Here is a 16,798-nt window from a genome sequence, read left to right as displayed (position 1 = left end):
ATTTCTATTAACCATCTTACGTTTTCTTTTCTTTCCTTTTTTTTTTTCCTTTCCTTCTTTACGATAAAGTAGCAAGTTTTTCAATTATATTCCCCTTTTGGATCGATAGAAAGATTCATTCCCGAGAATGATTCGCGGATTATAGAGGGATTATCCACGATTCTCTTCACAATCCCTCCCACACTCTTTTTTCCTTGCCCAGTCTCATCTTTTCATTTTCGTTTTCTTTTTCCTCCTCCTATCACAGTCAGCGACCGCATCGAGGAAGGACATCGTCCATTCTGTCGGTTCTGTTTAACGATTCATTCATTTTTCCACTTTTTCTCTTTCGTGCATACTTTATTTTCTCTTTGTTTAATTATTTTCTCACGATATTGAAATTATGAATGATTTATTTTGTACGAAGTATTTACCTGTTTATATTTGCCATTTTTATTATAATTTTATTAATATTTTATTTATAAATATTTATTAAATATCGTATAATCAGTATTTAATCTATTAACTGTGGAATTTTAATGGGAAAATTTTTTTGTTACAAGATGTTTAATTAAAATCAAATAACTACGAACGTAAACACGTCGAACGCAGAACAAATACTAACTTCTTGGAAATTTTTTTACGAAGAAAGAATTACATTTTTATTCTATGCAGAAGAAAACAATTACATCGTTGAAAAAAGGTTATTGTTATTTAAATGAAAGAAAGAAAAAAAAGACTTAAATATTGCTAAGAAATAATACAATTACGACAAAAAAAAAGGACAAATACGTATGCAATTTTTATTGATAATACGAAGGAGAAACATATTGTTAATACTTTATACTGAAATGTGTGTGAAGTTTATTTTAGTAAATGGTCATTTTTTATTTATTATACACAATGAGTATACGCGTCAATTGAATCGTAGTCAAGTTTTCGATTGACGTGCATACACGTCGAACGCAGTTTAACTGATTAAAAAGAAAACTTTAAAATACGACGATTGATTATTATTATTATTATTATTATTATACACGTTGACATTACTTTGTGTAATTAGTAAATTCGTGAAATGAGAATTTAAAATCTTAAAATAACTCTATACTGATCTGTTTAAATATAAAATACGATAGAATTACATATTTGAATTAATCTAACATAAGCAATACACAAATTGACAAGAGAAAAATTGAAATTAGATCCGATAAAACAGTACAATTAATAGAACATTTGTTTTTATACTACGAAAAGTAAAATAGATAATAGATAAAAAACAAAGATCAAATTTCGATTTCGTATTTTAATTACTCGCCTCTAATTTCCTAAAATAACAAATATCATTGTATAATAAAATTGTTTCTCAATATTTTTTTTTTCGAAAACGTCAAGTTTCGATTAAATCTAAACATTTTCACGATTTAATTGAATCAAACAATTATAAAATGTTCACACAAATAAATACATATTTACATACATACATATAATATACTTCTTCTACTTCTTTCTCTTTTTATTAGAACTTTGTCCTGTTATAATAGCTTTTTTTTATTGCTATTTCTAGGAGCGATTTATTGTTTTGACCGAGGGTAGGATGGCTAGCCTCACTCTAATATATACAAAAGTAAAAGAATAAAAATATTTATTAAATAAGATCACATTTCAAAAGAGAAATAAGACGATTTTCATTCGTATGAATGAAATAGATGATAGAAGGAGAGAAAAGGATAGGTGGATAGTAACCATAGACTAGACAGACTGATCTCCATTGCACAGTCGAAAGATTTGTACTCTTCTCTTTTTTACAAGCGTAGTACGTACGTTCGTATGAAACGTTAGGGAGGATAGTACGCTGCGAGTGGACGAGAGAAGAGAAAGAGATGGGATATATATACAAAGAGAGAAGGACATAGAGATAGAGACAGAGTTGGAAAAGAGAGAGAGAGAGAGAGAGAGAGAGGGAAAGGATAGAAAGGGGTAGTTTGGATGCAGTAGCAAACAGGCAGATTGGATTCCCGACTCGATTTACTGGAATGCAGGAATAACAGCTGGCGAAGTCTCTACTCGAGGCCGATCCGGCTTTGCAATCTCTCTTTCTCTCTTTCTCTCTTCTTCTTCTTCTTCGTTTTCTTGTTCTTTCTCTAACTTCCAACAGACACCGAAGTGAATAAGAGAGAGAGAGAGAGAGAAGATTTCTGTGAGGAGTTTCCCTATAGGGTGTTATATATATTCACGGGACAATGTGCCACCGTCCAAGTTTCTCTCTCTCTCTCTCTTTCTATCTTTCGTTTTCTCTTTACATTTATCCCCTTCTCTTCTTTCCGTAAAATCCCCTTATTTCCTTCAGCTTCTATAGATAAACCGTAATACCCGATTTTACTCGTTGCCATCGTCGTCGTCATCGTCGTCGGGAACCTTGACCGTCGTTTGAATTTTCAGGATTTTCCTAGTAGTAGTAGTAGTAGTAGTAATAGTACGTGGAAATTCAAAAAGACAATACTAACGTAACCAACAGACGGTGGTGGTTGTTGTGAGTATGAAATGTAGTATAATAGTCGAGTTTCATACTATAACTTTCTTTCTCACATTTTCCTATCTCATTTTCCTCTGTTACTCTCTCTCTCTCTCTCTCGTCATTTTATTATCTCTCTCTCTCTCTCTCTCTCTCTCTTTCTTTATCTATTTCTCTATTTCTGTCCCTTTAGCTTCTTCTTCTTCTTCTTTTTCTTCTTCGTTTGCTACCGACCGATAACGAGGGTACGTTAATTTCTCTAATCGCTTCTGGCAAAAGCCAGAGGGACACGAAGATCTTCAAAAGCACACTCCCCCGTTTTAAAGTCTGTGTATATTCGAGAAGAACCTTCTTCTACTATACGTCGACACCGCATCCTTCCTACAAATTCTCTCTCTCTCTCTCTCTCTTTATTTTTCCTTCTCTTTCTCTTTCTTTCTCTATCTCGTGAAACGTTGCATTTACATAACGGACCTATTTGGACTTGTTTCAAAAGTTTTTCCACGCCTTCTGTAAATACGACCGAGTTTCGAATCCTTCTCTCTCTCTCACTCTCGCTCTCTGTCTTTCGTTTTTTCTTTCTTGCTTGCTTGGTTTCTTGCTTTCTTTCTCTCTTTCTCTCTATCTCTCTCCTTTTTTGCTATTGTTAGAGATCAACGAATACGAAGTAACTCGCACCTTAGATACCTTCTTGACTCTCCCATCCTGTCGCAGAGCCAAACGTATTCATCTTTTTGTATCTCGTCCAACTCCAGATCTGATTTTCCAATCTTAAGAGAGGGAGAGAAAGAGAAAGTACTCTTTTAAAGAAAAGTTTATATTATTTTTTTTTCTCTCTCTTTTTCTCTTTCTTTCTTCTTTTTAAAAATGATTTTACATAAATGTAATTTGTACGAATTACGTCGTTTTCGCGTCCTTTAAAAAATTGTAATTATTTTAATAAGAATATAATTATAACGTTTGGATCATTTTTGAATTATAATATTACGAGATATATCATATATATATTTACCTCCATAATTATGAAAGTGGTCTAACATATAAGTCGAAATTTAAAAATAATTAGTTTATCAGTTACATTATACACACACCGCATTATTTTCAATTAAATTAATTCAATGTAAATTTCTCACACGATATTGTCAAAAATGAACTATTCTATATAATGATTGTTATTTCAATATATGAGCCGTTTATTGTGAAAGTGACTTAAGTCCATTTATACTTAAATTGAGATATTTAAGGTTTTGTGTTTCAACGCAATTAAAAATATACGTACAGAATACCAATGAGTTATGCTGCTTAAGTGTATCTAAAGGTGTTAAATTTACAGTTCTTATTAAAATAATGGCAATTATTAAATGAATAATATGCGTTTTCTTACAAAGAATGGAATTATTCCACTTTCTATTATTATATAAAGAATTAATTTAAATATCTCGAAAAAAAAAACAAAAGATATACATATTATATGATTTAAACCATTTTCATAATTATGATCATATAATATATCTTCGATTAAAAAAATTCTAATTGATATTTCGAGAGGGGGAGGAAAAAAGTCTCCCTCCCCCTCCCTCCCACCCTCCTGCCACTTACCATCCCATCGAAAAAATAATTTAATTCGAATGTTTTCTACCGACTAATTGCAAAAGATATGATTATATTTCGATAAAAGAAAAAAATAATAAATTATATCAGAGAGAAAAAGAGTATATATACGGAAGAGTAAGTAATAAGTATCACCACCCTAAGCTCATTGAAACGCTTCCTCGCTATCGGCCGGTAATATTTTTGCCTCACCCTAACCGGATGAAGGCAACCCACTCGGTGCTAAATGAACCATTACGTTGCCAGTATTACCGTGTGCGTAGCTTGCGCTTCCTACCAAAGATCCGGAGAGCACCCTTATACAGAACGGTATTTAATTCCGCTAAATACACCGCGATAATATTTTCTGTTTCGCTTGGTCGCACTTCCTGTTGTATAAGGGGAGTTAAAGTAAGAAAGAAAGAGAGAAAGAGAGAAAGAGAGAGAGAGAGAACATGTGTTATTATGTTCCGTATAATATATCATACTTTCGAGTTTTATCAATTATTGATAGATACTTTTCGATAATAATGATAATAATAATATTATATTTAATCAAATATATTTTTGTCAAAAAAGATAAATTGATTATTCGTATTGTTAAATCATCGTGTTTTTAGTATTCTTTTATTTTGAGAAATTATTTTCATTTCTTATGTGAATACGAAATGTTGTTTTGTTTTAAGAATGCAATAAACTTTCGTTTACAATTAATGGGTGCTGCATATTAAGAAATGAAATTTACCAAGTTTGATAATAATCAGAGATATTTTTCTAAACGAAATCTGTAAAAGGGTTGTTCGCTGTTCATTTTTGATATCATTTATTCGTACTACGGTCACAATTCATTAGAGAAAAACGTTTGTTCCTTTTTTAATTAAAACAAAAAATATGTATAAATTCTCTCCTCTTTTGTTTTACATTATTCTTTCTTTTTACTCTTTTTCAATTATATTAATGAATATTGAATTAAAATATAATATCACAGTATATTAAATAATCCTTATAAAACGATTTGGTTAGATATCCAATAAAAAAAATTTTTTATCTCGGAACAAAATATAATAAAAGATAAAATCGTAAGGACGAAAAGAAAATTAAAAAAAAAAGAAGAAAGCAAAGAAATAATAAGGATTTCTCCTAACATCCTCCTACCCCTCCCCTCACCGTCCCCCGTTAATATCATTTTCCTTTTCATGATATTTCAAAATGATATTATTCTTGTAGGAAGAAGCATCATCGTCATATTGAGAATGTAAATGGTCGTTTCGCGCGGCCGTGCGTCCTTAATGCGAGCTTAAATTTCTTCTTATTCTCCTTCAGAAGGAAAAAGAGAAAAAGAGAGATAGAAAGAAAAAGAAAAAGAAAAAGTAGTAATGGAGGAGAGAATAAAGTTGGAAGAAAAGCAACGTGTCGTTTGTTCGGCCTCGTTACTTGACTCGTAATGAACAGACCAGATTTACATAATAGGGTTATTTGTAGGTGGAGTGCGCATAAGAGTAAAAGAAAAAGAGATAGAAAGAGACTGTAACCTACCGGATGCGGAATAGAGAAAAGCAGAGAGGGGTAGGGGTGAGGGGTTTAGAATAGGAATAGGACTGGAAAAGGTGTTACACTTCCTTCGTGCACACCCGTTGTGTCGTAGTCGTCATACACTTGCAAGAAATGCAGAATTTAAATGTCATCCGTGAAATATAACCGACAAACGGCTGAGTTACGAAGTGTTATATACGTTTGTAGACGCACATGTTATCTTATTTTTACATATATAGGGTGTTTCAAAAAGATTTAGGCATTATTTTGAAGAGTAATTTCGGTAGACTAAAATGAAAATTTGAAACAAAATAATGTATGTATTATTATATGTATAAAAATCATTATAAATGCACATTGGTAGTTTGAGCGTCGATTAATTTATAAAATTAACTTAAGTTATTATAATTAAGACAATTGTCGGTAAATTCTAACAGTATATGATATTTTGAAATAAATGAAAAGATCTATGATAAAACGTTTGTAAACGAAAAATTGGTTACATTGAATTGTTTCGTTGAACTATTATGATAATAACGTGTAAAATATCATGTAATATTAAAACGATTATTATTTGGAAACAAAGTCACGTCGAGCTTATGATTATATGAACTTCGTTTCTTATTTTAGTATACTCAAACTACCTGTGAAATTGTGCTAACATATTTTGATATATCCTGTGTATAGATACATCTTTTAAGCATAGTTAATCTATGCAAGGGTATGTAATATTTTTACATAGACGTATATTAGAAATATATTATACAATAAATGAGATGTGTGTTAACAAAATTTAACACGCCAAGAGTATTATCAATAATCCGCCGACAATATTTAATATCGCGATATTAACAATATAAACTTCCATCGTACTTATTTTTCTTCTTTGTCCTTTCAATCGTATTCCTTTTTTTCTCCATTTTATATTTCATCGTTTATAACATTTTTTACGTTTCTTGTTTAATTAGTCTCTCCGTTTATATTAGTAAATATTTAAAATATTTAAAATATCCATCCGCGTGTTATTTGAAACCGTATCGAGAAATAGTAACTGTAACATATAAAACGTAACTGCAAACCATGTATCGTGTAACTGTAAACTGTTGCTGAGTATTTTGGCAAACATTGTTAAACTTCAAGACACCAAAACTCGATGAAATATTGATGAAAGTGTACACCGTTGATGCACGTAGTAGATATACATTGATATGTTTTACAACTATCGTTAGATTTACAATATTGATTTTTCATTTATCAAAATTGTTTACAATTACGAATGTTGATACCGTGCACTGTATTGTACGATATATTTTTTTGCGAAGAAGCCTGTAACGCGTATTATATTTTCTCTCTCTCTCTTTATCTCTATCTTTTTCTCATACAACTTAACAAGTTTTATTTGAAACATTTTTATTTATAAGACCTAATAGGATTGGAAATTAAAGCTCGTGTGTCGTTAAAAATGAGATATCCGATGTAATAATACGGATAGATATTTCGATTTATATTTAGGAAAAAATCGATCCCACCGACCACTCTGCTAATTATTCTACCAGCGAATTATTTAGCGATAAAATTTCCACCCTCTCGTAAAAGAGGACCGAGACCGCGGCAATTTCACATTAAAGAACGATAATGACGATAACGAATCCGCATTAGCGTGTAACGAACTTTACCAATCCCGATGGCCCCTCTCCATACTATTCCTGCTGCTGCATGGCCGATCGTAATTTTCCGATCGAAACCGATTGGAAAATCGACAAAAAAAGAAACAGAAAAATATCAAATACCGAGTACCATGAATGATTCTTCACCGCAATAATGAGTCTCAAAGTATTACGATATAATATTCAATATAATAATAATAATAAAAATAATATTATTATCATCATTATTATTATTATTATTATTATTATTATACATAATTATTTGTCGTTTGATTTAGTATTATTGAATATTAATTCGTTTTAAGAGGCAGACAATGCTATAAAATTTTCTCGATGATAATAATGATGATGTTGTTTAATTAACAATTTTTTTTTTTCCTTTTTATCATTACAAATCCATCGTAACCGCAGCTCGGAAAAATACTTTCTTTTTTTTTTATTTTTCGATAAACTGAAATTTCTTTGGCAAGCAACGTGTACTTTTGTCTCGACGAAGTACAATGTGTAACGAAAAAAAAAAAAAAAGAAAAGACAAAAAAGATAAATATAACGATCGTTAAAAACGATCATAGACACACACATTTTGGCATTACGAATAATTTTCTCTTGAAAAATCTCAGGGAAAGTTATAATAAAAAAAAAGAGACACGAGAGCAGTTATAACTGGTGAAAAATTAATAACCGACTCGAGTTATCCGAGCGAAAAACGTCGGTCGATCTGTACTTGCTCGTTCGTGGATAAATATCGAGAGAGAAATTGGTCTCTCTCTCTCTCTCTCTCTTTTTCTTTATCTCTCATTTTTTGTTAATTATTTTACAATTAAATCCAGCTTCATTGATGTTGAAACGTTGTTTATCTCTTTTTCTTTTCAATTTCTTTTTTCAAGCAAGATCAGTTTAATATTGACGATTAAATTATTTTCGATGGAAATAAATTAATCGATGATATACGTATAAATTTAATACCCGTTTATTTTTTTTATAAATTTATTGTTATTGTATTACACCCAACAACGAGTGAGACTCGTGATAAGAAATTTCATCTAAAAAGTAATAAATACGAGCTTGACTAATGGTTCAATTGTTCTCGATATTTTCTGTACCTTAAAAGAATGAAAAAACCCTTATACCTATCGTGTTAGTAAACAAAAAAATCTGTGAACATGCTTAACAATTGCAATCGTTGAATATAACTGGACGATTTGATTCCTGATGTGAATTACTTTGATAAAATAAAATAAAATAAAAGAATTTCGAGCATAGATGGATAGAAAAAATAGATAAGCGCATATATGCGTCCTTAATCCACTGATTATTTTCGTTGGACGCATATATGCGTCCATACCATTCAAACGGGTCAACAACGATAATAGTTTTTTAATAGCTCGAGTAATCAGAAATTAACGGATAAGAGTATATGACGAGGTGTTAAAAGATTAAAGTATAATAATAAAAGGGTTTAATTGTTATATAAATAATATTTTGTTAATGGATTAGAGCTTACCAGCAAAATACGCGAGCATGGCAGTTAGTGCTACGGCGAGTAGTATCAAGGCGATTGAAAAACATTTCCAAGAGCATCTGTGTTGACAACGTTTGTCGATGTGAAAACGTGATGGCGAATAAGGTGAGTAATGGGGTACTGCCGCGGCTCTAAGGGGAAAGCCTGGCATAACCATCGCTTGATTTTGTGCTGCGACAGTTCCTGTACCGCCATTACCTGCCCCACTTCCTAATCCACCTCCCAAGGAACCTACGGTCACCTGCTGTTGCGGTGGTGGAAGTCTGTAACATAGAAAATAAATTTTCTATTGTAAAAATAATAATAATGAAATATAGAAGAAAAAAATAAAAGACATAATAAATTTTGCACAATAACAAAAATTACAATTTTATTATTATTAATAATATAATATTATTATTTTGTATATTATATATGTGTTATACATATAAGAAGAAATTTAGAGATTATCGAATTAGTTGTGGAAATGTATTTAATTGCAATATTATACTATAATTAATTAATTAAACGTATTTAGTTTAAATACGAATATATACGCTATCGATTTAATTATTACTATTTACCTATATATATATAGAGAAAATGATTATAATGATTATGCCGATGATAACGATGATGATGATGATGATGATGATGATATACCACTTTTCCATTATATCCAATTAAATATTTATCTTTTATATATATATATACTGTAGAGCTTATAATATTGTTCTATAATTCTTCAAAATATCACGTTTATATAGTATAGGATCTATTAATTTGATGTGATTGAGATTAGCCTTTGAATATCAAATTTTTCGATAATCGAGGTGTTTTCAAAGAACACCAGACGAAGATAGAGGGAAAAAAGAGAAAAAGAGAGAGAGAGAAAACGAGAACGAAGGGCGGGGGGGGGAGTACATCGTTGTATCACGATTTCGCTCTCGGGGCTTTAGGAGAGATAACGTGAAGCTTATAAAAGATGCAGATACGGTTATTAACTCTGACAGGATCGGAGCGTAGGTACTTATACATACATACATACATACATACATACATACATATATATACATATATACATATATGTATGTATTTAGATCTCTCTCTCTCTCTCCCTCTCACTCTCTCTCTCACTCTTATCTTTGTGTATATTGGCGTTGACTCGAGGGATTTTACGAAGAGTAAGGGAGGATGCTGCTTTTCGTGCTAGGAGTCTAAGGCTCACCCGTCGAACCTATGTCACGGATTTTATTTTCATCCTCGTCATCGATATTTATCTTTGTCCCTTTTTCTTTTTCTTCTTCATCTTCATCTTTTTTTTTTCTTCTTTGGTACGATGTTAAAGGACATCTACGAGAGAAACTAGCTAGCTCTCTTTCTTCCATCAAGAAAAGAAAGAAAATGAACGGATAAGCACGATTGGTAGGGTAAGGTAGGGTGGGGTGGGGTGGGGTGGGGTAGGGTAGGTATACGTATATAGTTAGATATCCTCGAAAAGCGTCTCGTGAAAAGGGACAACGTCGAAACAGGGATTTAATGCGGTACCAGGATAAATATAGTTTTCCGATAATCACGTGGACTCATGAATAGCATTAACTTCGGTTATAGGGATAGAAAGAGACAGAGATACATAATGCATCACGCATTCTCCACCTCCTCCTCCTACTTTTTTCTATTTTATTTGTCCTCCTTTTTCTAGATTTTGTCCTGAAATCCTATAAGAATAACGTTCCTAGTGACAGTGATCCGGTGATGCGGATAAAAACTGGGAATGTGAATATTGTATAAAGATGTAGAGGAAGTGAAAGAGAGAGAGAGAGAGAGAGAGAGGGGGAGAAACAGAGTAGGGAACATTCACTGGACGTTTGGTATGGGCCAAACCAAACTAGAACACGAACCTCACAATAGCTTGGCATTATATTATCCTACTTTCCGGATAAGTAAACAGGGAGATCGATCAACTGATCAATTTGATATTATCTCTCTTTATCTCTCTTTCTCTTTTTCCTTTGTCATATATCCACGAAACTTTAGAATATATTTATGAGACGTTTAATTTCAATAAATTAAATCCTCTAAAGGATATCTTAACGTTGATCGATATAAACGAGACACGTCAAATGGATGATCGAGATTTAAAGAAATTTATTTGAATAATTCGAACGTCCTGATGCTTAATGGAAAAACACATACACGCGTATACATTCAAAAGCACACGTATATAGATATAAAAAAAGGAACAATTTTCTTTGATGAGGAAAAAGAAAATCTGTTAATCGGTTTTAACTCGTCAAATTTAGTTTAAAAGGGAAATCGAAACGTTACAATTTCTCGTAAATCAAATTTTATCGTTAAAGAATATATATATATAAAGAAATAAAAAAAAAGCACAGTGTTTTTCCAGTCGCGGCGACACTTCTCACGCGTTACAGTAAATAACTTCCTTTCATTCCCAGTTCGTAAAGTTTGTCGACGAGGGGGAAGAAGGGAAGAGATTTCAAAAGGAGGGGGTGGGGGAGTTAGTTGGGTGGCTTTAGGTTGGGAGGTAAAACCTTGCCGTCGGCAATGTTCGTTCCTCAAAGTATCATTAAAACGTCTCGCGTGCCTGGCGTAACGCATAAGTTGGTTAACAGCTACCGACAAATACCATAAATAATCGAGCTTAGGCTATGGTGGAGAGGAAGGTTTCGCCTTCACGATCCTATAAACGTCCGCTCATATTTCCCAACGGCAGGAAGCAATCAGACGCGACGTTAAAAAGAAGAAAAAGAAAACGAAGAAAAAGAAAAAGAAAGAAAGAGATAGATAGATAGACAGACGGTATGAGTGAGTAAGAGAACATAAAGAGAAACAGAGATAGAGAGAAAGATCACTGGCAAAAGTCCCGCCGAGTCTTTCTTACTCGTGCGTGCAGCCAGACCTAAGCAAGAAAACGAGAAAACAGAGAGAGAGAGAGAGAGAGAGAGAGAGAGAGAGAGTATGTGTGTGTGTGTGTGTGTGTGAGAGAGAGAGAGAGTGAATAAGGAGGAGATGCAATAAATATTGCTTTTTCTTCGGGATCATTAAGTTGAGAGAACGGAACGTGGCGGAAAATTAATTTACTGAAAATATCGACTACCCTCTCTCTCTCTCTCTTCTCCCCTTGCAGGTCCCCCCCTTCGCCCCTCAACTCCCCAGCAACGCACCCACTCTATTTTCTCTCTCTCTCTCTCTTTCTTTTTATTTTTCTCTACACCGTCGGTCTGTCTTCTCATTCCTACCGAAACACTATCGAACAAAAAAAGTTTAATGGTGAAATAATGGGGGAGGGGAGAAAGGAAGGCCCTTTCGAAAAGTTGGACTATGGCCAGTGTTGAGATGATGATATCAAGCATCCCATCTTTCCCCATTTTCCGCGAATTTTCTTCATTGTCGTTGGTTGTTTTGATTCAAGGAAAATAAAATTACGTTGCGTTTGTGTATATTAAAAATGTGCGCAAAGGAGAAGGATACACGAATTATGCGATAAAACGTTTTTTTACTTTTGATCATTAGAAAAAAAAAAAAACAGAAAGAGAAATTATTCTCATGTCGTATATAAATTTCTTTTTAACGCAAAATTGCTTACTAGCCACGAGATTTGTATGATTCTTTTTATGAAAATAATAATAATAATAATAAGAGTAATTACGTTCGATTACGTTGAAAAAATAAAAAGAAAAATAAAACCGTGTCTCCCTTTCTATCGTTCTTTTATTCAAGATTGAAAAATTATTAAATAATTTCACAATATAATTTTCCCATTTCTTTATTTCCTTTTCTCTCCATCCCTTCGTTACGTTACCATCTAAAAAAGAAATAAAAGTAGACAAACAATGTTTTTGTTATTCTTTTTTTGCTTCATTTAGAACGTTACGCGAAGTTTACAAAATACGTACGGTTTCTGCTGGATCGGATGGAATCAATTTTTTATACTTTCGGTATAATATATAATACGCGTCACACACAAACCCAAACACACACACACACACACACACACGAATGTACGTACGTACACAACACATATTGCAAACGTTTCTCTGTATTTCTATGGAAACCGTATAAAGGTATATAATAATTCTACGTTTACGAAACTTAGAAAAGCTCAAAAATTTTGCGGCGCCTGCCATTCGCGGGGGAGAGTTGTTGGGGGTGGGGTAGGGTGGGGCGAGATAGAACGGAAGCCAATTTATTCGCAGTAAACACTATTACCCCTCCTCCCCCTCTCTGGCCCCCTCCGGACGCTGGGAACGCGATTAATCTTCGCTTTTCCTCGAGCTTCTGCACTCACTCTAAAGCAGCCGCCATTGCAGTCGCCGGTTGAAATCTGTCGACGCTTCTGACCGAGAAAGTATCCTCTTCCCCCCCCCCTCAGCAACCACCCTTCTTCTGGTTTTCCTCTTTCTCTTTCTCTCCTGTCTATCTGTCTGTCAGTCTGTCTGTCTGTCTCTTTATCTCTCTCTCTCTCTCTCTCTCTCTCTCTCTCTCTCTCTCTCTTTCTTTCTATCTTTTTCTCTGCAAAACAAATAAATCTCTTCCGGATATGCACCACCACCTAAAACCTTTCTTCATTCCCTTTATACTTGTCTAGTTGGACTGAAAATTACATTTCCAAAAGTATGACTAATAAGTATCTATATATAATAATAATAATAATAATATATAATACATTAGAGTAGATTTGTATTTAATATGTTCGAATATATAAATTTAAAGATTAATTTTACGTATATTATACAACAAATTAAAAAAAAATGTGTTTCTATAATTGAATTATATTTATTGTTTTGGGTGGATCACGAAAAAGAAAAAAGAAAATTAATCTTTTTGTATAAGCGCGCAAAAACGTTGATACAATACATACGTATAATTAAATATACAAAAATAATTTGCGTTATAATTTTCACGATAGATAATTTACTTCTTTTATATCACACGCGCATAAATGGAAATCGATAAAAGGGATGAGTAATTATCATTTCTTGTGTTTCTCTTTTTTTTTTTTTTCTATTCCCTTTATTCATACGATATTATTACGAATTGAAGAAGGATATGGAAGGAAACAGTAATAAAAAATATAATTCACTAGACCAACGGGACTAAATTGAGGATAATCGGTGGTGGTAGGGGGGAGGTGGGTAAAGGGGGTGGGCCTCCTCGATTTCATCGAACGATCGAAATGGTCCGAAGAGGGTGACGAGAAATAAGACTTAAGGAGAAAACTCCGCAAGGAAAGAACGTTTAAGGGTGTGCCGAAGGAACGAAACACGAAGTAAGCAGCTATTCTACGCTTTGACACCTCCCTCCCCCCTCCTCCACCCCACCTCCCTGGTTCCCAATTCCCTGACATCCCCCATCACCTTTAGTTTAACCCTCCTAGCCCTTTTTCAAGTCGGAGGGTTAAACCATTTGCCCTGGTAAATCGGTTCGCCTAAATCGAGTTATATTTCCTAATCGATACGATGGATTAGGTTATATTGTATTGGTACGCATCGATTAGGCCACCCGTGGTCCACCTTCTCCTATAATTTAACTATAGTTAACTATAAAGCTTAAAACACCATGCTCGTTATATTTCTTCATTGTTTTAAAAAAAACTAGAATATTATAAATAATATGTTTCTATTCAACGGATTATTCTATAGCAATTAATTAAGATTGTCTGGTGCATTTATGCAAGCTTCCTGCATGTTGAAACAACCAATTGAAGTTTTTCTTCTCTTTGTATATTTTTTTTTTTTTTTTTTTTTTAATATTATTTTTCACCGTTACGTTTATCCATCATTATTTCTCTCTCTCTCTCTTTCTATCGTCTCTTACAAGTATATAATTTCATTAAGAAAATGCTTCCATAAGAACGAACAAAAGCGTTAATTAATCAATGGTATTATATAATAAGAGTTATTCGTTTGTAAATACCGCAAACGAAGGAACAATGCCCATGACCCATGTGTGTAATAAGCTAGATTGTTCAAGATCTTTTTATCTATCCATCTATCCATCTATCTATATATCTTTCTTTCTTTCTTTATCTCATGGTATTACAACGTACAACACCTACCTACACCGATTAAAGAGAATTGACCAGCTGCCTGATATATTGAAAGTTAAAAAGGTAATTGTGGGGTGGCGTTGCCGTCACATATTGAGCTGAGTGTCGTCTGAGTGGAAGATTGGTACTGCTGCAGATGTGAGAGGAGGAGCTGAAGGATACGAGTTCGAGCGTGTGATCCAATTATGACGTAACGAATGTATCGTCGATGGTCGACGAGCCACCACCGACATACAACGTGCTTCGAGTGCTTGAACATTTCGAGGACGTTACTACTACTACTATTACTACTACTACTATTATATACAGTTAGATGTATAGTACGCGTTTCCACTACCAATAGGGTTGCCAGTACTACTTGCTAGGAGACACACGGGACCAACATCAAACGTCCCTTTTCGTTGACGAGTGGCCCTTCATTAAGAGTCGATTGCTGGCACGCTTCGATCGAATGTCTCCTTGGATTTCGCCTTCTACGGTAACGGCACTAACTGGTTAAGTTCAACTATCGATCCTAACTATATATAATATATATATATATATGTGTGTGTTACCGTGAAAGATTGAAATTAGACGATGTCAAAATTCACATGATCGTTTGGTACGTTATGTCCGAAATATTAATGTTCAAGAATAAAACCAAACGTTCGCTCATTCAACGAATTATTTGATATCCGTTGACAATTCACCATGCGAATCTTGACATTATCCAATTTCGGTCTTTCGCGCGTTAACATATTATATACAAATTTATATTTCCCTTTGGGGTTTACCGCGTGACTTTAAATAAATATGTCATCATTTTTCATACGTACGATTTGACATCACTTTTTATATACTGATACTATATATATATATAGTAAAAAAAAAAGAGAGATCATGATAAGCTTATAGACCTATCATCTTGGACAGTTCTTTGATCCCTGATTTATCGTCTAGATCAAAATAGAAAAGCAACCACGTTAACTAACCGTTGAAGATCGGTTATTATTAAATTCGTTTGGTGTGTGTATTTATGCGTGTAGTTATATTTCTAAAGCTCGTTCGTCATAGTCGTGTTTCAACACTGGAAGATAGTTGAGAAAGGATAGAGACAGATAGATAGAAAGAAAGAGTTAGTAGCAGAGGTATTTCGAAAAGAAAAAAAAGTGATGCTAGAGGAGGGTGGAAACGGGGGAAGGAAGATGGGTGGGAGGGGGCTAGGGAATGAGATTGACGCGTGTGGAATTTGAAAAAAACCTTAGAAGAGAAATCGTTGGGTCGTTAGAACGATGGACTTATCGGTTGATGAACGAAAAGTGCTACGACGATGGATTAACTAATACTACTACTATTACTACTACTAGGACCGAAGGGTAGACGATTAGAAAAGGGAGAAAGATTGAAGGAAAGAAAGAAAGAAAGAAAGCAAGAAAGAGAAAGAAAGAGTGAGAGAGAGAAAAAAAATATACGTAGGAAGAATCCTAATAAAAATCTGATACCTCAGGACCCGGTATTCCTTCTGAACGGGGCTGTTCCCGAAGGAGAGCTAGAGTGACACAAAGATCTGTAACCCGATGCGTGGAGTCCTACTTGAAATTGAATCTCACTTTCCAGAGAAAAATTACTATCGCTGTGTGCGCGGAATAACCAACTCGTTTTGTCTCTTTATCTTTTTTTTTTTTACCAACCCCCCAACCCGCTCGTTTTTCTCTCTCTTTTCTTTTTTTTTGTCGTTCCCGCTATCGTTGTCTACCATTTCGCGTTGTTATCATTTTCGTAAGATCGAAAGAATAATAATAAAAGATAGAAATAGAGAGAAAGAGAGAGAAAAAAGGATCGCAATATATTTTGTTGAAAACGTTTTAAAACTCGATGCCCATTAACGCTATTACCCTGTCTAATTATTAATTTCCTTATTTTAATAATAACTAAAAGTCGCACGAGAGAGAGAGAGAGAGAGA

At 33.6% G+C, this 16,798-nt stretch overlaps 1 protein-coding gene across 3 annotated transcripts in view; it reads right to left on the bottom strand.

The window, feature by feature from the left end:
- LOC106788905 (teneurin-a) overlaps positions 1-16,798 on the bottom strand; it is a 104,757-nt gene that overhangs the window by 35,759 nt on the left and 52,200 nt on the right. For all 3 annotated transcript variants that reach the window (XM_014752633.1, XM_014752617.1, XM_014752626.1), the window contains exon 2: positions 8,786-9,066. In XM_014752633.1, the coding sequence (XP_014608119.1) occupies positions 8,786-9,066 (281 nt within the window). The remainder of the gene's footprint in view (positions 1-8,785; positions 9,067-16,798) is intronic.

This window comes from Polistes canadensis, unplaced genomic scaffold (assembly GCF_001313835.1).
Source record: "Polistes canadensis isolate GaletaPanama2010 unplaced genomic scaffold, ASM131383v1 scaffold_6, whole genome shotgun sequence".
NCBI classification, from domain to species: domain Eukaryota; kingdom Metazoa; phylum Arthropoda; class Insecta; order Hymenoptera; family Vespidae; genus Polistes; species Polistes canadensis.
The sequence above is the reverse complement of the archived record's forward strand: the minus strand, read 5'-3'. Positions and strand labels throughout refer to the sequence as shown.